Genomic DNA, 25,708 nt, shown 5'->3' with positions numbered 1-25,708 from the left:
AGAACAGGAATCGATATGGAGAATCGGAACCGGAATCGTTCAAATCCAAACGATGCCCAACCCTAACCAACCGTAACATCACCGTCTTTTGAAGGCCATCAGCATGCTTAAAAGGAACAAGGAATCCATTGATACCAAACAGATCATACTAGGTCACAGGGAAAAGGGGCTAAATCTGTCTCTAAAATGGTGGTTTCTGTACCACAGCACCTCCTAACTTAACACTTTCCGTGCCACGGGTCCGGTGCCCTGGAACCCTGTTGCGTGCCACCACCCACTTCAATGATGGAGCTCTCATATTTGCGAACGCATAAACTATATCTTAAATTATGGCTATGTGTATAATATGGCCGTCGCTTTGCAGTCAACATTGTCGAAACGGATTGTTTTTAATTGGTTCATTTCCGTTTGATACCATTTTGAAAAACACTTGTTTTATGAAAGTTCCAGAAGATTTCAGAAGATTCTGTGATAATCGCCCTTTACTGGAATACACTGGAATACTCAAAACGTTGTAATTTTTCGGCCTATTTATTAATAGTTTTCAAATAAACGCTAGATTATTGATACTATATGTGTACTTATGCACGCTATAGAAGCGGGCTGAAAAATCAATTATCCATTTCCTGATCAGCACACACACGCACACACACACATAGGGCCCACGTTGATATCTCTGTGAAAAAAGCTCTGATTATCCCAAGACTGGTAAAAATAGATTCCGTACCTCGGATCAGATGTTCTCCAAAAAGATTATTCCAATTCCTGATCGCCATTCCAAATATCGATCGCGTTTATTGATCCAACGCTGGGTGGTCGAAACACCGATTCCACGCTGTTCTGATGGTACACAATGAAACCGATCGGCTCGAGTTACATGCCTGAGAAGTAAAATGTGGAAGCAGGATTTTATTTTTCCCATGCGTTTCATTCAATCCAATCCAAAGGGGTGCAGTACCACACGGAGAGACGATAGGGGGCGGTATTTTCCCAATGGAGCTCAGAGAGAGTTCCAGTGGTAAACGGGAGGCTAGATTGATGAAATATGAATGGAAATCGCTAAGAAAAAAAAGAAAAAAATTAAAAACGAGATATCTCGTCGGCTGGCACTCAACGGTTGGCATGAACTAACGAGAAACCTCGTCGTTGGCACTGAAAGTGTTAAGAGCACGACTGTAAGACAACTTGTATTTGGGACAATATAGTAATTAAAATGACTTATTTAAGATTTCCTTTAATTATTCAGGCATCCTGAATGATAACTTGGCACCTCTCCTCCTTGTTCCTCTCTCCTTCCTTGTTCCTCTTTTCCTTGTTCCTCTCCATGTTCCTCTCCTCTCCCATGGTTTCCCTCACCTCTCCTCCTTGTTCCTCTGTCCTCTCCCATGGTTTCCCTCACCTCTCCTCCATGTTCCTCTCCTCCTCTCTTATGGTTTCCCTCACCTACTCCTTGTTCCTCTCTCCTCCTCTCCCATGCTTTCCCTCACCTCCTCACCTCTCCTCCTTGTTCCTCTCTCCTCCTCTCCCATGGTCTCCATCACCTCCTCTCCTCCTCTCCCATGGTCTCCATCACCTCCTCTCCTCTCCCATGGTCTCCATCACCTCCTCTCCTCTCCCATGGTCTCCATCACCTCCTCTCCTCCTCTCCCATGGTCTCCATCACCTCCTCTCCTCTCCTCCTACAGGGATGATCCTCGCTTCCCTACTGTGAGAGGAGTGCTCAGGAGGGGAATGACTGTAGAGGGTCTCAAACAGTTTATAGCAGCCCAGGTAAGTCTCTGTATAGGCTCCCATTAACCTCTTAAGCCCGACGGGTCCGGTACCGGACCCAAGCCATAAATCCATCTCTACAGACTGTATGAATAAAAGTTGCGTTTTTCTTTTTCAAATGTAGCCAAGAGTAAAGACCCTAACCCTGTCACAACAGCAGTCATAGTGTATATTTTCAGCAATAAGTTTGTTTACCAATAGGTTAACCAAAGTGTTATTAGTGAAATATTCGTTTTGGAAATGTATTCATAAACTAGCGAATATCCGCCATTTTGAATGCACGCTGCCAACTCGCACATCTATGGATCAGGCCAAATATCCTCTTTCAAATGGCAGAGTTAAATTTGGATTTAGTATCTCCAGGTGTGCACTGAAGAACCGTGAATGAAATCTACTGTATGTACAGTTCCATTCTTATAATGGATATGGCTCCGCCATTTTGAATCCGTTTGCAACGCAGATTGTAGCTAAATGTTCACAGAAGGTAGACACACTAACTGCACTCCAATCTATGCCAATAATGTTCAGTTTTGTGGTAGAGAATCAAAGAATCGAAGTCATTTGCTTGCAGGAAGCTAGAATCGGCTGGGTACTGTAGTTTTTCTTTCAATGCGCTCATTGAGAGCTCTGGATGCCCTCTTCTCATATGACTACATTCGGCGACATTTTGCGAATTCAAAATGGAGGATATTCGCTAAATTTTTAACACATTCCATAAACTAAAATGTCACTAATAACACTTTACCCTATTGGTAAACAAACGTATTGTTGAAAATATACACTATGACTGCTGTTGTGACATGGTTAGGGTCTTTACTCTTGGATACATTTGAAAAAGAAACGCTACTTAATGTCATACAGTCTGGAGAGATTGATTCATGACGTGATGTAATTTTGGGACCGGTGCCTGACCCGTCGTGGGTTAAGAGGTTAAGAGTTCTTACAGAATTATCCAGTGACACTCCCTCCTGCCATTGGTTTGTGGTTCACTTTCCTTGTGTTTAAACAGGGTGGATCCCGGTCCGTGGTCAACATGGAGTGGGACAAGATCTGGGCCTTCAACAAGAAGGTGCGTTTTATTTGTTTACCCCCCCCCGACCCCCTCGTCACACACTCAGGCTCTGTTTCCACTTCAAGACTAATGCATAGCTAGTGCTATTCACCCAGTGTGAGTTACAGTTCAGTCTCAGCCACATTGATAAGGTTTTGTTCTGGCTTTGCTCTTGTCAAGCCCCATTGTACCTCCCTCAACCAAGAGGCTCATTGATTTGCTGGCGTGAATGGGAACTCGTTTTGAATGGTAAGTACTTGGGGAGTACAAACGGTCTCACTGTTGGGAGTTTTTATTGATGAATTCTCCATAATTCTAACGGCAGTATATGGTACGAGGCCCACACACAGTGAAGAAGGAAGCCTGTGATGGACTTCACTTCCAGGCCGTCGGGGAAGGTTTTGTTTGCTTCTTTGAGTGAGTTGCTGAACTCACCCTAAGCCTGCATGGCTTCTCTTCCTCATTTTCCACCGGCTCCATTTTTTACTCTATTCCATTTCATCCTTCATTCTCTACTAGTCTACTTCCTGCTGTCATCACCCTGCTGTCATCACCCTGCTGTTATCACCCCTCCGTCAATAGAGCTTTGAAAACCAAACATCGCCCTGTTCCTCTCGGTCTCTGTTCCTCTCAGTCAGACGGATGGAGTCGTAGCAGCGGAGTTGAAGCGTCTGAACTGTCTGCACCAGAAGTGTATATATATATCGTATACATATTATATATACTACTGGTCGGTCTGAGCGGCTGTTCAGCGGGGAGGGGATCTGGGGCAGATGGCGTCATTCTCCCAGTGAAACTACACCCACCCCAGACCAGGGTTTCTGTTCTAAAAAGTTTGTGCCGGTCTCTGTGTCCTGGAAGATTTCAATCTCCCGGACAAATGGGAGAAATTCCGGTCAGAGTTTATTGAGCTTAAAAACAATTGTTAACGCAAATAACGTTCTGATTAACAAAGACATTCGTTTTGTGGCATTAACGTTAGATAATGATAAACGCTAGATTTATCAACATTCATATGTACATTTATCATACACGGAAAGTGAGCGGCGCAAGCGCACACACACACACACACACACTGGTTGTCGCGTAAATAACGTTCTGATTAACAAAGGCATTCGTCACGTTACCTAGATTTATCAATAGCAATAGTAATATATATGTTTCTTTAGACTAGAATAAGTCAAATGAACTTGCTGTCTCGGAAAAGTTGCCGCAGGTCAGTGTTGAGTCAAGTTTACTCTCGTGTAGAGCTAGAGCAATGGCCGACTTTCAGAAACTATAAAAGCAAATAGCCGCTTCCCATTGGTGCTGAGCACAGCAGAGGCAGGGAAAAAGCAAATAGCCGCTTCCCATTGGTGCTGAGCACAGCAGAGGCAGGGAAAAAGCAAATAGCCGCTTCCCATTGGTGCTGAGCACAGCAGAGGCGGGTGAAAGCGCTGTAAACTCGGAACAGCCTCACCTTTCTGGTTGGTTGCATTTGCCTGCTTTCTAAAAATCGTGAGAATGTACCTTTCCATTCGGGCCTGAATGCACGCAGGACATTATGACCGGAGAGATTTAAATATGTCGGACTTCAACAGATTTTCCCGGTAAAAAAACAGTAATTACCGGATAACGGAAACCCTGCCCCAGACACAACAACCAGGGGGGAGGACTGGCATAAGGACCAAATTGGGGGAGAAAAAAGTTCTTCATTTAGAAGCGGCGGAAACCCTGCTGTACTCAAACAATCAGTCATTTTCTCTCCTCCTCTCCTCATTTCCTCCTCATCCTCCTCCTCCCCTCCTCAACTGCTCTTGACTTCCATGTTAGTCCATCTGTGTGCCTCAATGCTCGCTCCTCTACATATCCTCAACTAACCAGCTCCTCCCTGGCCTCCTCCTACAGTTTATATTAACCAGCTCCTCCCTCCAGACAGTTTATATTAACCCATCACCTCCTGCAGTTTATATTAACCCAACACCTCCTGCTGTTTATATTAACCCAGCACCTCCTACAGTTTATATTAACCCAGAACCTCCTGCAGTTTATATTAACCCATCACCTCCTCCAGACAGTTTATATTAACCAGCACCTCCTCCAGTTTATATTAACCCATCACCTCCCGGCCCTCCTCCAGGCAGTTTCATGTCATCCCTCTTCTGTGTGTCATGTTTCATGTTTTCAGCGCCTCCCTGTTAGCCGTTCCCTCCATACTTCAGTTTCTTTACTTGGGTTTTATCTTGGTAGGTGAGTTGCTGCCTTGCTAGCTTAGACATTAGAAGTTTATCAGTGACGATGGAACAACGCATCACTGCCGTTATTGTTGATTCAACATTTTGTTTTGTTCTAATCTTAACGGGGTGTATTCCAATCATGGTGTTCAAATATGTAGGCTATAAGGTGTTGGATGCCGTACTTATTCATTAGCCAACACCTCAGAGTTACAATAAGAAAATGCCTTCGACTATTAATAAACCTGATTTATTGATTAAAACATTTTAACTCGACTTGTAGTTTCATATAAAACCATATAGGAGACATGCTCCTCCAGCCTGAGATAAAGTCTGTTTTTGAAAATCTTGAAGTTTCACTCAGTGGTGATGATGATGATGATGATGGAGCGAGGGATGAGATGAGGGGCTTAATGAAGGAGCACAAAGGGAAATCCGGTACAGTAGACCTTCCATTCTATGTGAACCGCTCTCCCTCTCTTCCTCCCCCTCTTTCTCTCTCCCTCTCTCTCCCTCCCCCTTGTGTTTGACATTAAACTGCACCTCATTCTTCTGTTTCCAAGCTGCCAATTAGCTGTCTAAAGGTACTCTTCTCCCCCCACCCCTCCCACACACACACCCCTCCAACCTGTCTTCTGCATGCCATTCTCCCTGTCGTGCTCTGCTGCCCCCTTGTGTCTTTCTTGGTCACCTACAACTACCCCATAATGTCATTTAAGCTGTCATCTCCACTAAAACGAGTCGTACTTTGGCCCCGAATCCTCCCCCTTGGCCCTACCACTCCATGTTGCGCATAGGGTAGGGTGTCTGTAGTGATATTGTATATTTTGTACGTGTGACATATTTAGTATGAATCGGCCTATTTGGTTTTTGCAGAACTTGGCACGACATCTTTTCCCTTTGAGGAAAATACGCTGAATCGTCTGTTGCTTTCTTTCTACCTCACTTCTCCAGACACTGCACACCGTTCCAACAATTATTACATCTATTTCCACTCCAAATCAAGAAAAAATGTATGGTTATATGTAGTGGTGGGGAAAAAATATCTATACAGTATAGTATCGCGATACTTTGCGTGGCAATACTGTATCGATACAAGAACCCCAAGTATCAATATTAAAAAAAAAATAAAAAAAATTACAAAAAAAAGAAATTACGTTTTTTTAAGAGTACATGTTTTATATAATTTCAATGTAACAGTAATTTAATTTCAAACCCCCCCAGTTGCTGTAGGGCTCTGGGGCTGCATAAATATATATTTTTTAAGGAAGTTTCATTGTTCATTTCAATGCCTGTAATAGTACAGTAGTCCACACACACACACACACACGTGTGCATTCAGTTAAGTTGGAATATGACTGTAATACAAACAGTTCAGTTTGTCAGGTACATGCAACACAGATTACAGTGTTGTAGGGCTGACCCCTATTAGTCGATTAGTCGACTAATCGGTCGAAAGGCGCCGTAGTCGACTGGCCAACCTCTTAGTCGAATATATATAAAAAAGAAATTATCATTCTTTCCAAAAGAAAAGAGGCCTAGAAGCGTGGCTAACGCTAATGGCACGCATACCAGAGGCTAACTGCCTACGAAAACAGGCACAGAGGCACTGAAAGAGGATTTCACCCATCTAATGAACACACTAGACTAGACAAATCAAGATGTATCCATCAGTGGACCAATTGCATGCTTTTGCAGAGGACAAGAAGCCTTCAGTCGACTCCTTCAGACATTAAAGCCCAACTTGCAGGTTAAACCCTACTGATCAATTATGGGTAGTTTACATCATTGGTATATAATTTCATTATAAATTTCTTTCCATTTGACGCCGGAAATGCCACTCAGAAATGGTTAAAAATGTCCATGCACGAATAACATGCACAAGCAAATTAAAAAGCGTATCAGAGCTATCAGGGCCATGACGTCACGTGGGGTATCTTTCCCCTACTTCTGATCCACTACAAGGAGTTTTGACGAGTGCAGAAAGCTATTTCCTTGATCCAAATGGACGCCTTACAAGACTCAAATGGGTTTAATCGTCGGAGACTTTGATGGACCAGCTACAACTGGTTGAAACAAGGTAGTTATAATGTTGGGAACGAGTAAAATGTGTAGGTCCTCTTCTCAGACCTGTGGGGCAAAGCACTGCTGCACACACCATTTTAAATCGGGTGATGTTAGGAGTTTCGAGAATGCTGGCTAGTAGGGCTGCAACGATTAGTCGTCGATTATGAAAAATCGTTTTTTTTTTTTTTTTTTTTCACTACCTATCTTTGTGAAAATGGCTTCTCAGCTCTGGTCCAGCCAGCTGAAGACTTCTTAGCTTAACATAGCAGACCGACAGTAAGTTTGGGGGAACTAATGGGATAACTGGGGATGTTGTTTGGTCCTGACAAGAGTCTCAAAGCAACTCTGAGGTCATGCTCAATGTCCAATCTGTTCCTCTGCTCTGTCTTCAGCTGGACCAGAGCTGAGAAGCCACTTTCACAAAGATAGGTAGTTAAAAATAAAAAATAAATAAAAAAAATACTACCCAGTGTTGAGGGCACTTCAAAACTAGGGGTAGGGCCGAGGGAAGGGGATTGTGATTGGGCCTTTATCTCATATAAGCCGACTGGTAGGGTTTGATTATGTCTCCTAACTAGCAGGTTACATCATTTGGAGGTTCTGTACTATGGCCACTGGACAGAAAGGTCAGTTTAGGCCACAACACTATGCAACAACCATCAAATGCACTCACAACACACACATCCACACGCACACACTCACTTTAAACAAACAACACACTGCAGCACCCACTCTCCACACTTTAGAACACCTAGACACACTTTATATTTATTGGTAAAGGATTTGCACTACAACCCATACCTCAGTACACCTTACTGTAAATTGTACCTAAATTGTACCTCATCCCATTTCTGCTTTGCACTATATAGTATTGTATATTAGTATATTGCATAGTATATTGTATATTGTACGGTAACTCAGTTACTCTATTCTGCATCGAACATTGTACATATGTATATACTGAACACTGTCTACGTACGTGACTTCTATTTTTACATGCTATACTATTTTATTTTATACTTATCTTGTCTAGCACAGTCTCTGGAGCGTAACAGTAAGAAGCATTTTGTATAAAAGTATTCTGTACTTCTGTATGACAACCATTAAAGAAACTTGAAACTTGAAACTCTCTGTTCATCTACACCCGTCCACATCATACGTCCTCCATCTACTGCAGCCTGTACTGACTGAGGGTAGAAGGTGTCGATACATTCTTATGTGAATCTGTGGACAGTCTTGCTCATGAGGCTTCAGATTAGTCTTATTGAATAAAATTGAATAAAATCAGTTTTTACTGAATTAGACTAGGTTTTTATTGAAATGGATTCGTTTTCTATTGAATCAATTCGCTGTTTTTATTATGAATTATTATGAATGATTCGTTTTTACTGGATTTGTATCAGTTTGTGTGTGTCATGAGGATCAGTATTTATTTAAGTATTTATTCTAGTTTATCTAGTATCAAAGGGCTATAACCGAGACCTGAGTGCTGTATCTCGTGCTGCCATATCGATGGAAAAATGACAATAAACATAACTTTGACTTTGATCTGTTGTGACAGATCTGGATAAAACAAAAACCAAACATCTCGTGTGGCCGACCTCTTCTTGGAAAACCTGCCTTGCAGATAAACTTGACACAGTCATCACAATAGTTAGCAGAAAGTCATGCTCTGCACATACACCCTGACAGAGGCCTGCTGGGGTGCAGAGAGGTTCTGTAGTGGTTTCATGTTATCCTGATCTGCTGTGCTCATTTACAATGCTGTGAGCAACATGGCTTCCTGATACTTAACACACAGTGTCCAGCCTCCTTATGGCGTCCTGATGCTTAACACACAGTGTCCAGCCTCCTTATGGCGTCCTGATACTTAACACACAGTGTCCAGCCTCCTTATGGCGTCCTGATGCTTAACACAGTGTCCAGCCTCCTTATGGCGTCCTGATACTTAACACACAGTGTCCAGCCTCCTTATGGCGTCCTGATGCTTAACAGTGTCCAGCCTCCTTATGGCGTCCTGATACTTAACAGTGTCCAGCCTCCTCTCATGGCCTCGCTTCCCCATTATCAACATGTCATGATTCTTGTTTTTACCCTTGTTTTGTTTTGAGTGGATGAAGGACTTGTGGCATTCCCCTCATATTTTTTATTAAAACATTTTTATGTCGGTGTTCTGTCGGAAAGAGCACGGCACATTTTCATGTGTAATTTAAAATACAGGTTTGTTCTTGTGCTTGTGGGTTACAGTGATGATGACAACGTTCTCCCTGTGTGTCTGCATGTGTGTGTGTAGGTGATTGACCCAGTGGCTCCCAGATTCACAGCCTTGTCCAGTTCCTACGTGGTTCCTGTCTCCGTACCTGAGGCCCCAGAGGAGATGAAGGAGGCTGCCAAGCACCCCAAGGTGACTAGTGACTCTGTCACGCTCTCTCTCTCTGTCGCTCTCTCTCTCTGTCGCTCTCTCTCTCTGTCGCTCTCTCTCTCTGTCGCTCTCTCTCTCTGTCGCTCTCTCTGTCGCTCTGTCTCTGTCGCTCTCTCTCTCTGTCGCTCTCTCTCTCTGTCGCTCTCTCTGTCGCTCTCTCTCTGTCGCTCTCTCTCTCTCTCTCTGTCGCTCTCTCTCTCTGTCGCTCTCTCTCTCTGTCGCTCTCTCTGTCGCTCTCTCTCTCTGTCGCTCTCTCTCTCTGTCGCTCTGTCTCTGTCGCTCTCTCTGTCTCTCTCTCTCTGTCTCTCTCTCTCTTTCTCTGTCTCTCTCTTGCTCTCTCTCTAACTCTCTCTTTCTTGCTCTCTCTCTCTGTCTCTCTCGCTCTCTCTAACTCTCTCTCTCGGTCTCTCTCTCTCTGTCTCTCTCTCGCTCTCTCTCTCTCTCTCCAGAATGCGGAGGTGGGGATGAAGGAGGTGTGGTACGGGCCCCGTGTTCTGGTGGATGGGGCCGACGCAGAGACCTTCTCAGAGGGAGAGATGGTCACCTTCATCAACTGGGGCAACCTCATCATCACCAAGATCAACAAGTAATGAATACCACGCCACACATAATTAGTCCAGGTGTCGAGCATTGCAAAGACACTTCTAAAAATGGGGTAAAACTGGTGAACGTGTGCATTCTGCTATACAACAAGATTCAAGAGGTTTATTTATCACACACATACCAGGGCATACAGTGAAATGTGGTTGGCCATGCCCGCTTCGATTGTGCAAGAAAACGATAGTAAATAAAATAAGTAGAAGATGATCAAATAGACATGGTAAAATAGACATGTAATAAATCCTAATAAAACAACACATTCTGCTATACAACACACTCTGCTATACAACACATTTAAGCATTACATCACACAACGGAGTGTGTTATACGAATTAGATTATGCCTGAGGCGCAGCCGAGGGTCGTTAAACCCCCCTAGGTGTGATCTAATTCGTATAACACACGACTTCAAGTGATGTAATGCGTTTATAAAATGGCCGAATTCACCCAACCTTATTGCTATACAATAAACACACAGTAATTGAAGCATAATGGAGATTTATTCACAACCATCCACAGAAAAAGTAGGTAAGAAAAAAAAGTTGCCTCCGTGTCTAGAAGCGTGAGACTGCCAGCCAGCTTTTGCGCAACGGAGAAATACAATTTCAATTGTGGCGAGAGAAGATCATCTCCCGATTCAGATACAATTTAACACACACGGTTCCAAAGATATTAATGTTTTGCAGCAAATTTTTGTTATGCATTTAACTCTGCCAATTGGCGACCCAATAAAAACGGGTCGACCCTAAGTTTGGGAAACGCAAGATCCAAGTCTGACAAAAAATAATAATAATTGACAGCCATTATTATAATTTTTTCTTTTAAAGTCAGCGATTTTTATTTTGTTTCACAATGGGTCATGACAAACCAATTACATAATCCAACATATGTGTAACAAACTAACATATTCCTGTTGACTATCTTTTTTGGAGGATTCGTTCAAAATATATTCATACTTCCATTTGTCTATCTATGGCGGACTCATTCAGAAAAAGTTATTCGGTTGTGGGAGGGATCTGGGCTCACGTGGAGTGTGATACGAAATAACAACAGCTAACTTGACTGTTTCAGCCAATCAGAATCAAGATATTTGCATGCCATTGTATAATCTGCTATACAACACATTGGGATGAGTCTTAATGTCCTCTGTGTCACACAGGGAGGAGTCTTAATGTCGTCTGTGTCACACAGGGAGGAGTCTTAATGTCCTCTGTGTCACACAGGGAGGAGTCTTAATGTCCTCTGTGTCACAGGGAGGAGTCTTAATGTCCTCTGTGTCACACAGGGAGGAGTCTTAATGTCGTCTGTGTCACACAGGGAGGAGTCTTAATGTCGTCTGTGTCACACAGGGAGGAGTCTTAATGTCCTCTGTGTCACACAGGGAGGAGTCTTAATGTCCTCTGTGTCACACAGGGAGGAGTCTTAATGTCCTCTGTGTCACACAGGGAGGAGTCTTAATGTCCTCTGTGTCACACAGGGAGGAGTCTTAATGTCGTCTGTGTCACACAGGGAGGAGTCTTAATGTCCTCTGTGTCACACAGGGAGGAGTCTTAATGTCGTCTGTGTCACACAGGGAGGAGTCTTAATGTCCTCTGTGTCACACAGGGAGGAGTCTTAATGTCGTCTGTGTCACACAGGGAGGAGTCTTAATGTCCTCTGTGTCACACAGGGAGGAGTCTTAATGTCCTCTGTGTCACACAGGGAGGAGTCTTAATGTCCTCTGTGTCACACAGGGAGGAGTCTTAATGTCCTCTGTGTCACACAGGGAGGAGTCTTAATGTCCTCTGTGTCACACAGGGAGGAGTCTTAATGTCGTCGGTGTCACACAGGGAGGAGTCTTAATGTCCTCTGTGTCACACAGGGAGGAGTCTTAATGTCCTCTGTGTCACACAGGGAGGATCCTTAATGTCCTCTGTGTCACACAGGGAGGAGTCTTAATGTCCTCTGTGTCACACAGGGAGGAGTCTTAATGTCCTCTGTGTCACACAGGGATGCCGGTGGAAAGGTGTCGTCCATGGAGGCTCGCCTGAACCTCGAGAACAAGGACTTTAAGAAGACTACAAAGATCACCTGGCTGGCCGACACGCCCCGCGCCCCCCTGCTGCCCACCATCTGCGTCAACTACCAGCACCTCATCTCCAAGCCGGTGCTGAGCAAGGAGGACGACTTCAAGGACTACATCAACAAGGAGAGCAAGGTGTGTGACCCTAACCCTTTCACTACCACACTCTAGAAGGTTAACCCTTCACTACCACACCACAGAAGGTTAACCCTATCACTACCACACCACAGAATGTTAACCCTTTCACTACCACACTCCAGAAGGTTAACCCTTTCACTACCACACTACAGAAGGTTAACCCTTTCACTACCACACTACAGAAGGTTAACCCTTTCACTACCTCACTACATAAGGTTAACCCTTTCACTACCACACCCCAGAAGGTTAACCCTATCACTACCACACTACATAAGGTTAACCTTTCACTACCACACTCCAGAAGGTTAACCCTTTCACTACCACACTCCAGAAGGTTAACCCTATCACTACCACACTACAGAATGTTAACCCTTTCACTACCACACTCCAGAAGGTTAACCCGTTCACTACCACACTACAGAAGGTTAACCCTTTCACTACCACACTCCAGAAGGTTAACCCTATCACTACCACACTACAGAAGGTTAGCCCTTTCACTGCCACACTCCAGAAGGTTAACCCTTTCATTACCACACTACATAAGTTATAACCTTTCACTACCACACTACAGAAGGTTAACCCTTTCACTACCACACTCCAGGAGGTTAACCCTTTCACTACCACACTACAGAAGGTTAACCCTTTCACTACCACACTACATAAGGTTAACCCTTTCACTACCAAATCAAATACAATTTATTTATAAGGCCCAACAACACACGTTAATGTCCCCATGGGCCGTACAGGTCTTCTTTAAACAAGTCAAGAAGAAAACATAACAATAAGTCAAGAACAGAACAAGGACACCATAAGGTCCAACAAATTTAAAATAAATGCAAATAAATGAAAGAATGCAAGCACTCCCAGACATACCCCACGCGAAGGTAAGGAAAAACTTACTAAAACCTAACAATAGGTAAAAATGCTCCACAGGCAGTGTGGAGGAGAGAAACCTTAGAAGGGCCATTCAAGGGGGGATCTCCCTTCTTAGATGTCGGTGATAGTAGTGTTGCAGACAGACAGTTGGTAAGCATGCACTCAAGTGTGTAGTGAAACACAGATGAGTGCATGCAATAGCAACTGAACATTTTGAAAGATTAAAGATAGAGCTGATAGCGATAGCAACTGAACATTTTGAAAGATTGAAGATAGAGCTGATAGCGAATCTATTTGAGGCACATGGGCGGCGCAGAGAGGGTCGCGTCCTCCCCGTCTTAATCACGGGACATTCAACACTCCGGTCATTGCTCAGGGACAGCCGGAGACAGGGAGATAGGGGGCGACGCAGAGAGGGTCGCAAACTCCCCGACATCATCGCGGGACGTCCGGCACTCCGGTCACCACTACGAGACCTCCGGAGACGCGGGCACGCAGAGGGGGTCGCAACCTCCCGGCCTTCATCACGGGACGTCCGACACTCCGGTCAGCACTCCAGGACGGCAACTCACAGGGGGACAGGGAGACGGGACAGGCGTTAGACAGCTCATGTGATTTTAGTGGGCGGACATAGCAACAAGTCGTAAGCATATATGTGAATGGAGTAGATATATGAAGTAAGCATATTATGTGAATAGAATAGAAGTACTTAACCCAGCAATGAAACCGCGTTGACTGTTAATCTGTTAACAGTCTGTTAATACTGTTAATCAGTTGACAGGACCACGAGTTAGAGTTCCCATGTTTGTGGTGCTGCAAAAGAGCAGACATGTAGTACCCTGTAGTGCCATGTAGTACCATGTAGTACCATGTAGTACCCTGTAGTGCCATGTAGTACCATGTATTACCCTGTAGTACCATGTAGTACCCTGTACCCTAACTAAACTAGACGGATTAATCTAAAGGTCAGTCCCCGACCAGGTGAGATCAGGGTAGGTTGAAGGAGAGAGAGAAAAGATGAGTCTTAAGCAGGGATTTAAAAGCTTCGACAGAGCAGGCGCCCCTGATGACGGCAGGTAATTTGTTCCACAGGTAGGGAGCGCGGTAGACAAGGTGAGGAGTAGCACTTTAAAGTCAGATCGGGCTTGGATAGGAAGCCAGTGTAGGGCGGACAAAACTGGTGTGATGTGATCAAATTTTCTAGTTCTAGTTAGTATCCGTGCAGCCGCATTTTGCACGAGTTGAAGATTTTTGATGCTTGAATTAGGTAGGCCTGAAAAAAGTGCATTACAGTAGTCCAGACGTGATGAGACAAAAGCACACCTCAGAAGGTTAACCCTATCACTACCACACTACATAAGGTTAACCTTTCACTACCACACTCCAGAAGGTTAACCCTTTCACTACCACACTCCAGAAGGTTAACCCTATCACCACTACACTACAGAAGGTTAACCCTTTCACTACCACACTCCAGAAGGTTAACCCTTTCACTACCACACTCCAGAAGGTTAACTCTTTCATTACCACACTACATAAGGTTAACTCTTTCATTACCACACTACATAAGGTTAACCTTTCACTACCACACTACAGAAGGTTAACCCTATCACTACCACACTACAGAAGGTTAACCCTTTCACTACCACACTCCAGAACATTAACCCTATCACTACCACACTACAGAAGGTTAACCCTTTCACTACCACACTACAGAAGGTTAACTCTTTCATTACCACACTACAGAAGGTTAACCTTTCACTACCACACTACAGAAGGTTAACCCTAGTTATGCGCATGGGCGTTGAGCAAAAACGGCTCTGCGCAGATTACACGGCCACGGTGTCGGCGAGTATCCAAAACGAAAACACCTTTTCAGCATTCCCGCTAGGGCAACGCGTTTTCCTGCCAAAACGCATTTCTGTGTAACAGGGACAGCAAACGTATTCATTTAGCAACAAAACGAAAACAAAAACGCCCTGTGTAACCTAGGCCTAAGTCTTCATATGGAATCTCCCCCGGTTTCAGTGGTGTGGCTAAATTCCTTATCAGCTTATAAGTCTTAGCCCCACACACTCAGGAGAATAGAGCGCATTTTCGCCACGTCAGTAATTCCATTTGCATTGAAAAAATGTCCCAACCTTTCCTCATACTCTGTCCAGTCCTCATTCGCTTCCACGAACTCACTGATAGTCCCAAACGTCGCCATCTGAGCGCGAGGCTCCTCTTCCACACTCGGCTCGTCTTCTTCTCCCGATGCTCTCCCGTCCCCGAGCGATGCTCCTTCAGTACCACTGCCGGCGTCGCTCATACCCTAGCCTTAGCCTAACTCACGCTAACAAACAAACAAAAGAAACCGGGATGACACATCGCCAATCCAGTTTATCCTCGTCTCCAAAAATATGTGGTAATCTCTAATAATAATAAAGCCACACGACACGTTAACCCTTTCACTACCACACTACAGAAGGTTAACCCTTTCACTACCACACTCCATAAGGTTAACCCTTTCACTACCACACTCCATAAGGTTAACCCTTCACTACAGGGGAGGAAATTAGGCCACTTTACTCGCCAAATGCGAGTATTTTTTACGTTTGGCGAGTGATTCATGAAGACCACTCGCCAGTCTGGCGAGTATACAAAAAAATAAAACATTCTGCAATCACTGCACTGGCAAACGGTGCGCGTCTTCTGAGTGTTCGCTTTAGTTGACAGTGCCACGAGAGCACTGCACAAGACCACCCGCGGACATATAATGTTTAATAAACGTTTGCGCAGTACTGGCCAACCCGCGGACATATAATAATAAAAGTCCCGCGGTACTACTAGGCTAGCCATCAGGAGCACTCGCAAACAGATAACGTTAAACACAGCAGAATATGGAAAACAGACAGACTGACCAACGGGGAACTGCATCCAACCCTAGTACAACCATCGAGTATAAGTTACTAAGGACACATTTAAATCAGAGGTGTAATGTTGTCTACTGGAACTGTATACAGTGGTTAGCTTCTAGTTAGCGTTATATAGCTGCTTGCTAGCTAACGTTAGCCCCGTGTGCTCAAAGCAGCCAGCTAGGTGTATCTGTTATGACTATAATGTTTCCGAAAAAGCACCGGACTACGACGTAAGGTTAGACATTTTATTTCATGCTCAAAAGCCCCTGGCTTGCACATCGCAGTCACGAAAGGGGCTAGCTAAGCTCAACCAGACAACAGCACACCAACCCAACTGACGTTACCACAACACTTGACAGTACGTCACAGCACTGTCGTAAGACCACCGTGCTGTCTTAAAGGCACAGTGTGCCTACCCAGATGCATACACAACATTGACGCGGCTTGACATACAAAGAAGTAATTATCACAATTAGCGATTTTTTTTGTCTGGTAAAAAATCTGTTTGGCTGGTAAAAAAAATCAGATACTCGCCAGTTGGCTGGTAAGCCAAAAAGTTTGTTTCCTCCCCTGCTTCACTACCACACTACAGAAGGTTAACCCTTTCACTACCACACTACAGAAGGTTAACCTACCACAACTACCACACTACAGAAGGTTAACCCTTTCACTACCACACTACAGAAGGTGAACCCTTTCACTACCACACTACAGAAGGTTAACCCTTTCACTACCACACACTACAGAAGGTTAACCCTTTCACTACCACACTACAGAAGGTTAACCTACCACAACTACCACACTACAGAAGGTTAACCCTTTCACTACCACACTACAGAAGGTGAACCCTTTCACTACCACACTACAGAAGGTTAACCCTTTCACTACCACACACTACAGAAGGTTAACCCTTTCACTACCACACTACAGAAGGTTACCCTTTCACTACCACACTACAGAAGGTTAACCTTTCACTACCACACTACAGAATGTTAACCCTTTCACTACCACACTACAGAAGGTTAACCCTTTCACAATGCACTACCCTTCCTTCTCTCCCTCCTTCTCTCCTACCCCCCTTCCTCCCTCCCTCCTCTCCACCCTCCCTCCCCCCATCCCCCCTACCTCCCTCCCCTCTCTTCACGTCTGTCTCTCTGTCAGTTGGAGGAGAAGATGCTGGGAGACCCCTGTTTGAAGAGCCTGAAGAAGGGTGACGTCCTCCAGCTCCAGAGGCGGGGCTTCTACATCTGTGACCAGCCGTACGAGCCAGTCAGGTGAGGCCGTGGTCTCAGTCACAGCTTTCTATTGGAGCAGAGACTAAGCTCACTGTTGATAATCGCTAAACTCTCCGTTTTACCGATGGCAATGCTATGCTGTGAATTGAGATGTTGTTCAATATTCAAGATATTTATTTGGCATATGTGACCATGCACAGACTTTGGGTGCTTGTTGAGGTCTTGTTGAATTTTTAGGTATGGAAGTACAGGTTCATACCTTCAAAATAAGCCATCACTTCTACAAATCGGGCGGATACTTTTCAATCTATGTTTTATTAACCATGATGATACCACAATCGCTTTTGAGCTTCTTCAACCAATATCTGAAATGAGAGGGGGAAAAGGACTAATGTACCAGAGTTTGCACTCTCCTACTAAGGAGTCTACCTGCCTATATTACTATCTACCTGCCTATATTACTATCTACTATCTACCTGCCTATATTACTACCTACTATCTACCTGCCTATATTACTACCTACTATCTACCTGCCTATATTACTACCTACTATCTACCTGCCTATATCACTACCTACTACCTACCTGCCTATATTACTACCTACTATCTACCTGCCTATATTACTACCTACTACCTACCTGCCTATATTACTACCTGCCTATATTACTACCTACTATCTACCTGCCTATATTACTACCTACTATCTACCTGCCTATATTACTACCTACTACCTACCTGCCTATATTACTACCTACTACCTACCTGCCTATATTACTACCTACTATCTACCTGCCTATCTCTGGGGTGTCACAAAGAGCGCTATATAAATCCAATCCATTATTATTATTATTACCTACTATCTACCTGCCTATATTACTACCTACTATCTACCTGCCTATATTACTACCTACTATCTACCTGCCTATATTACTACCTACTATCTACCTGCCTATATTACTACCTACTATCTACCTGCCTATATCACTACCTACTATCTACCTGCCTATATCACTACCTACTATCTACCTGCCTATATTACTACCTACTATCTACCTGCCTATATTACTACCTACTACCTACCTGCCTATATTACTACCTGCCTATATTACTACCTACTATCTACCTGCCTATATTACTACCTACTATCTACCTGCCTATATTACTACCTACCTGCCTATATTACTACCTACTACCTACCTGCCTATATTACTACCTACTATCTACCTGCCTATATTACTACCTACTATCTACCTGCCTATATTACTACCTACTACCTACCTGCCTATATTACTACCTACTATCTACCTGTCTATATTACTACCTACTACCTACCTGCCTATATTACTACCTACTATCTACCTGTCTATATTACTACCTACTATCTACCTGCCTATATCACTATCTACCTGCCTATATCACTACCTACTATCTACCTGCCTATATCACTACCTACTACCTACCTGCCTATATTACTACCTACCTGCCTATATCACTACCTACTACCTACCTGCCTATATTACTACCTACTATCTACCTGCCTATATTACTACCTACTATCTACCTGCCTATATTACTACCTACTATCTACCTGCCTATATTACTACCTACTATTAGAGCTGCCGCGGTATTGATGTTTTCCTTACCGCACGGATTTGCAAAATATTTCCTACCGCGCGGTTATTACTGCACGCACAAAAAAAAAAAAAATTTTTTTAGTAGTAGTCTACTTTTTATAGCATATAGCCTGCCTCTAGTCTAAATGTCGATCTTTAGAGGATGACTTTGCAGCATGAATATTGTTTGGGATTCGGCAAGCACGCATTAGTTATTGAAAGTGAAACACTGATTCGAAGTTTACCCTCTGGTCGTGCGCCGTTCACTCGGTGTCGCGGGCAGGGGTGGTTACCCCCCCGACCCTTTCTTATTATTATTACTATAAAGTTACTACTTTATAATAAAGGCATTCGTTTTGTGGCATTACCATTATATAGTTATACGTTCAATAACATCAGCGTATTTACCGGACCATCTCAGTTCCTTTCTTTGCTCAGAGCGTGCTGAGTTGTCCCATTCTGCGGTCTGTTAATAAAGTTTTCAATCAGACAAGCGTATAGAACGAAGGGCTTTTATTATAACATTCGTTGCAGACAGTAAAATCATTATGTCTCGTTTAGTACTCCCGAGGAGCGATGGTAGTCCACTCCGGCGGGGAGTTAAAGCTAACGTTATTAGCCGTATTGTGATGAGCTCTGATCAATGGCTGACATTCAGGATGTAAAAAACTGCAGGACGCTCCAACGTGTGACGCGTCTCTCTTCTGACCAATCAGTGGTCTGCAATGTTTCACGTGACTTTTCTGGTAGCCAATAGGGTCGCTTGGAACCTCGATGGAGGAGTAGGGTATATCTGCAGAGCCGCAAGCCCAACGAGAGGAGGGTACTTCATTATTATTATTATAAAAAACAGCGGTGATGCGGTATTCAGCCTACTCTGCGGTGGCCGTGATGTAACAGCGATACCGCGGTAATGCGGTAATCGCGGCAGCTCTACCTACTATCTACTAGAGTTGTTCCGATACCGATACTAGTATCGGAAATGCCGCCGATACTGCCTAAAATGCTAGTATCGGTATCGGCGAGTACACGTAAATTCTAGCCTCCGATCCCATGATGTAATTTATCTCCTGCCGAGTCCTGCGGAGAGTGAGGATTATAAAATGAACATGTTTTAAAGTGTGATGCTGTGTCATTTTAACAGCAGATACACTTTCTTAAATTCCATTGTCCCCGACAGTGCGGTGTGACGGGGAGCTCGGACGGGAATCGGGATGTGTTTGGCTGGTGTTATGATAGCATTAGCTGGAAAGATAGCTAGTTGGAACAACATCCGCTTTTAACGTTACATCAAATCAGATGATCGCCTGTCCTTTCTCCAGGACCTAACACTGTCCGTGACCGTCTATCAACAATAATGCACCCACGGTGAATTGTATTTAAGTTAAGTAGCTACGGACTAGCGTTAGCTGACTATTACTAACGTTATCTTAATGTCGATGCGGGAAGGCGAGCTAGGTCAGTTAGCTTAGCTTGATAACGTTACCGTGTCTAAAGTTGGTGCTATTCACATAATCCAGCAATAATGGCTGCAGACCTGCAAGCAAAGTACAGCAAGTGCCAAAGGATAAGAGTCTGAGGCGGAGTTTCAAAAGAGAATGTTGAATATTTATTTTGCATCAAAAATCACAACATGAACGTCTGCCACTAGCTTACAGACTGAATAGGGTATATCTGCAGAGCCACTGAGTAGCGAGTGCAACACCGTTTAATGTCCGTGTGGATCATTGGAGTAGGGTATATCTGCAGTGCTGCAGCCCATACTCATTGATTAATGATACTAATACAAATCTATACAATCACCTGTTGTTGAATAAATACCATACGTTCTAGTTATTACTAAAAAACAGTATAACAGTATCTGAAAAAAAAAAAAAAAAAAAAAAGTATAATTTATATAAAAAAAAAATAATTTTTTTTTATGCACTGGTATCGGATAAATATCGGTATCGGCCGATACCCAAAGCTTAGGTATCGGAATCGGATCGGAAAGGGAAAAATGGTATCGGAACATCTCTACTATCTACCTGCCTATATCACTACCTGCCTATATTACTACCTACTATCTAGTGGTGGGGGAAAATATCAATACAGTATACTATTGCGATACTTTGCGTGGCGATACTGTATCGATACAAGGACTCCCAAGTATCGATATTTTATTATGCAATTTTTTTATTTAAATTTCTTGGTATAGGGAAGTTGCATTGTTCATTTCAATACCTGTAATAGTACAGTAGTCCACACACACACACGAATGTGTGCATTCAGTTAAGTTGGAATATGACTGTAATACAAACAGTTCAGTTTGTCAGGTACATGCAACGCAGATTGCAGTGTTGACATCTGTCTGCTTGAGAAAATCCCATTTGCTGCAATAAAAATTATTGAAGTGAGATGAACAGACTGAAAACTTTATTTTATTAGATAAAACATGTTGACAAAGTTTTACTTTGCAGTTGAAAAAAGGTAATAAATCGCAATACTCATCGCCAATATATTTTTAATCGCAATATTATTGATGACTTAAGTATCGTGATAATGTGCCTATATTACTACCTACTTATACCTGCCTATATTACTTAGGGCTGGGCGATATGGCCTAAATATGATATCACGATATTTTCTGACCTTTCGGCGATACACGATACACATCACGATGTTTTTCTTTTTTACCCCAAACGATTCATTATGAGGCTTACCAAGACAGTATTTGAGTTTGCAAGCTAACATTAAAGACAAAATAAAATACCCATGCATTTAGCATTTTTATATTATATATTAGATTTAGATTATTGGATTATTAGATTATAATATATTGCATATATTTAGCAATGAGATATTATATGATTTAGATATGAAATATGATGAATTGAAAATGGGGGACCCTGATGTAAACAAGACAAAAGTCTTTCTCTGGTCTGCATCCCCTTAACAATTGTATGTATTGAGCTGTACTGTACCCATTCTGCAATATGTTAATAAAGTTTTAAATCAATCAATCAATCAATCAATCAATCAATAGCATTTTAGCATTTTTATGAAACTACTGTATATTTGTATGTCTCTAAATGTTTTGATGAATTGAAAATGGAGGACCCTTATGTAAAAAAGCCGAAAGTCTTTTTCTGGTCTTCATCCTCCTGTACTGTATTGTACCCATTCTGCAATATGTTAATAAAGTTTTCATTCATTCATTCTGACGGACAACAGAATAATTTTGATTGACAGTCGAGTCTGCCAATTACGTCACACCGCTTGCACCCGCCCTGCTGTTCTTAGCACCAATCGGCAAGCGCCATTAGTTTTTGACTTCCTGAATGTCCGGTGTGCTGACATCAACAAAGCTACTTACATTAGCTCCCCGCAACCGACTAGTAGGAGACCAGTGCACCACAGGATGACTAAATGAGCCATAATGATTTTACCTCAACGAATGTTATAATAAAAGCCTTTCCATACATCTGTCTGATTGAAAACTTTATTAACAGACCGCGGAATGGGCATATCTCAACACAGGCTGAGATATGAACGAGTAACGTGTGGACCAGATTGACGCGACACAATCCTATTGGGCAAAACATCACGATATCCACGATACGTTGAAAAAGTGTATTGTTAATGAACTGTACCCGATATTTATATAATATCGTCATATCGCCCAGCCCTAATATTACTACCTACTATCTACCTGCCTATATTACTACCTACTATCTACCTGCCTATATTACTACCTACTATCTACCTGCCTATATTACTACCTACTAGGGATGCACCGAAAATTATCGGCCGAAAATGGTTAAAAGGGCGCTTTCGGCCGAAAGGGTTTTAGCACCGAAAATATATCACCGAATGTCAAAGAACAGGGTTACGTAATGTTCATAACCTAAAGTGTTGTTGTGATGACGTAATCAAAACGTGCAACGTGTAACGTGAGCTCTTCCTGCGTTCTGCAGCCTGTGATAACTAACTCCTCTTGGGAGTCGCGCTGTTTCTATGTAAACTCCGCCAGCAACACATCCAATAAATGCGTCTTTAACATGCTTTATATCCTCGCCATTACTATATGCCCGTTGCGGTTAAAACCTTTTGAACTAACGTTAGCGTTAAGCTAGCTAACAATGCTTCCATTCCTCTTTGACCCGTCTCTCGTAAACTACGTCATCCCCCGCTAAGAGTCATGGGAGATGTAGTAAATACAACAGTCCTGTGTGTGTCTTTATGCAGATCGTTATGCAGTTTTAAAGCACCTTGGCTTTGTTCTGAATAGAGCTGCCGCGGTATTGATTATTTCCTTACCGCACAAATTTGCAAAATATTTCCTACCGCCGCGGTTTTTACCGCACGCACACAAAAAATTAAAAAAAAAAAGTTTGAATGCATTTTTTTTTAGTAGTAGTCTACTCTTTATAGCATATAGCCTGCCTCTAGTCTAAATGTCTATCTTTAGAGGATGACTTTGCAGCATGAATATTGTTTGGGATTCGGCAAGCACGCATTAGTTATTAAAAGTGAAACACGGATTCGAAGTCTCCCCTCGGTGTCGCGAGCAGGAGTGGTAGCGGCGCGCCCGCCGGTTACCCCCCCGACCCTTTCTTCTTATTATTATTATAACGTTACTACTTATGATTACAAAGGCATTCGATTTGTGGCATTAACGTTAGTATAGTTACACGTTCGTATTTACCGGACCATAGCAAGGCAAGCGTTACTAAATTAATATCTAAGTTCCTTTCTTTGCTCAGAGCGTGCCGAGTTGTACCCATTCTGCGGTCTGTTAATAAAGTTTTCAATCAGACAAGTGTATAGAACAAAGGGCTTTTATTATAACATTTCGTTGCAGTAAAATCATTATGCCTCGTTCCCTGAGGAGCGACGGCAATCCACTCCTGTCTCCGGTGGGAGCTAACGTACTATTAGCCGTGTTGTGACTGAGCTCTGATCAATGGCTCATGGCTGAGATTCAGGAAGTAAAAGCACTTCGCGTATCTCTTCTGACCAATCTGTGGTCTGCAGTGTTTCATGTGACTTTTCTGGTACCCAATAGGGTCGCTTGGAATCTCGACAGAGAAGTAGGGTATATCTGCAGAGCCGCAAGCCCAACGAGAGCGTAATAATAATAATAATATAATAAAAAACAGCGGTGATGCCGGTATTCAGCCCAACGCTGCGGTGGGCATGATGTAACAGCGATACCGCGGTAATACCGATACCGCGGCAGCTCTAGTTCTGAATGCACTTTGTTGTAGTTATCCTACAGAGAAAAGAAAATGCACTTGACATTAATGCACATTTTGTTGTATGCAAAGAGAAAATTTTTACAATCTTTCAGCAGTCAGTCTGGAATTAATGTATGCATTCAAAAGTACTGAATAAGATAAGATAAGATGAGATATTCCTTTATTAATCCCCTTGGGGAAATTCCAGCAACACACACATACAGCTCATCGTCTCATTAATAATAATAACAACATCACAATCATTACATTTTTTACAGTAACAACGGCACAGCATAAATTCAAACAGACATGTACATTTGTTGACACATATCATCTACAGAATGCCAGAGACGCCATATGCGATAGTCAGGCTGCATCAACAACAGAGTAGTTAAACAAAGTGTCATCGCGCCAGGTGGGGGAGGGAGGGAGGGATGGACAGGCGGGGTCGGGAGACAGTCTTAAGATCCACTCCTACAGCGCGCATACGTGGCAGCCGTCCAGAAACAGTTCTTACGGCGCTCGGCGTAAACACGGGAGGGGAGGAGGTCTGGGTGGGGGTGGGGGGGGGAGTGCCGAGCAGATCTGGAGGGGGAGGTGAGGTGTTGGGAAGGGAAACGCCGCATTCCAGTTGTTATCTCGTCTGACTCCCTTAACCGAGGCCGCGAGACAGGCGGGCAGACCTTGGCATTCCACAGTTCCACACCAGACTTGAGAGTGTGGGGGGGGAATAAATGTTTTATGGGCCCATAATAGTGATTATTAATATTATATTTTTTTTTAAACTTTGACCAGTCAGCTGGTTCTTTTCGCGTTTATCGCTTTTTCTGGTCAAGTATGACCGACAGAAACAGGTTGAATGGGGTATAGATGGGGGGAAAGACACTCTGAGAAAATACGGCGAGTCCGGGAGTCGAACTCGTGTACCCCAGATCCGTGACGCGCACGGTTGTCCCCGACGCCGAAATAGCGTTCGAGGTACGCGGTGAGCTACTGGAGCTCCCCCCAGATTATTAATATTATTTAAGTTAAGTTTTGCTATAATCATGTCTTTTGCCATAATCAGGTAGCTTAAAAAAAAGGAAATGCATTATATATATATTTATATTAATCATTTTCGGCATTCTGTTTTCGGCCAACTGTTTCCTATTTTCGGTATCGGTTTTGGCCAAGAATTTCCCATTCGGTGCATCCCTACTACCTACTATGCTAATATGCACTTAAGACTGCAGCACTCAAGTTCAACACTGTTTGAAGAACAATCTTATGACCCTTAGCTGTCAGAGTTTTTCTTTCTTTTTTTTATCCTCTCTTTCTCCAATTTTTTTCTCTGTTTTCTCCCCATCCCGATTTAGTCGTTGTGCCAATTCCCCCCCTCCCCTACCTGGTGTTTGTGCACATGTTCTCCTACTGGTCGGTACAAGGGAACCCTGAAATCATCCGCACGCTTCCTCCGACATGTGCAGCGACAGCCAGTGACTCTTTTTTCACCTGGCAGCGAGGACTCTCATTGGTGAAGTGTAAAGCGTGGGAGGTCACGCTG

General features: G+C 43.3%; 1 protein-coding gene across 3 annotated transcripts in view; it reads left to right on the top strand.

Annotated features, from left to right (window-relative positions):
• Positions 1-25,708, top strand: part of eprs1 (glutamyl-prolyl-tRNA synthetase 1) — a 96,612-nt gene that overhangs the window by 25,157 nt on the left and 45,747 nt on the right. For all 3 annotated transcript variants that reach the window (XM_084337191.1, XM_084337192.1, XM_084337190.1), the window contains exons 11-16: positions 1,686-1,770; positions 2,780-2,839; positions 9,395-9,505; positions 9,973-10,109; positions 12,112-12,319; positions 17,260-17,372. In XM_084337191.1, coding sequence (XP_084193317.1) covers positions 1,686-1,770; positions 2,780-2,839; positions 9,395-9,505; positions 9,973-10,109; positions 12,112-12,319; positions 17,260-17,372 — 714 coding nt within the window. The remainder of the gene's footprint in view (positions 1-1,685; positions 1,771-2,779; positions 2,840-9,394; positions 9,506-9,972; positions 10,110-12,111; positions 12,320-17,259; positions 17,373-25,708) is intronic.

This window comes from Notolepis coatsorum (assembly GCF_963971535.1).
Source record: "Notolepis coatsorum genome assembly, chromosome: 20".
NCBI classification, from domain to species: Eukaryota; Metazoa; Chordata; class Actinopteri; order Aulopiformes; family Paralepididae; genus Notolepis; species Notolepis coatsorum.
Note: the sequence above shows the minus strand (reverse complement) of the source record. Positions and strands in the feature narration are given on the sequence as shown.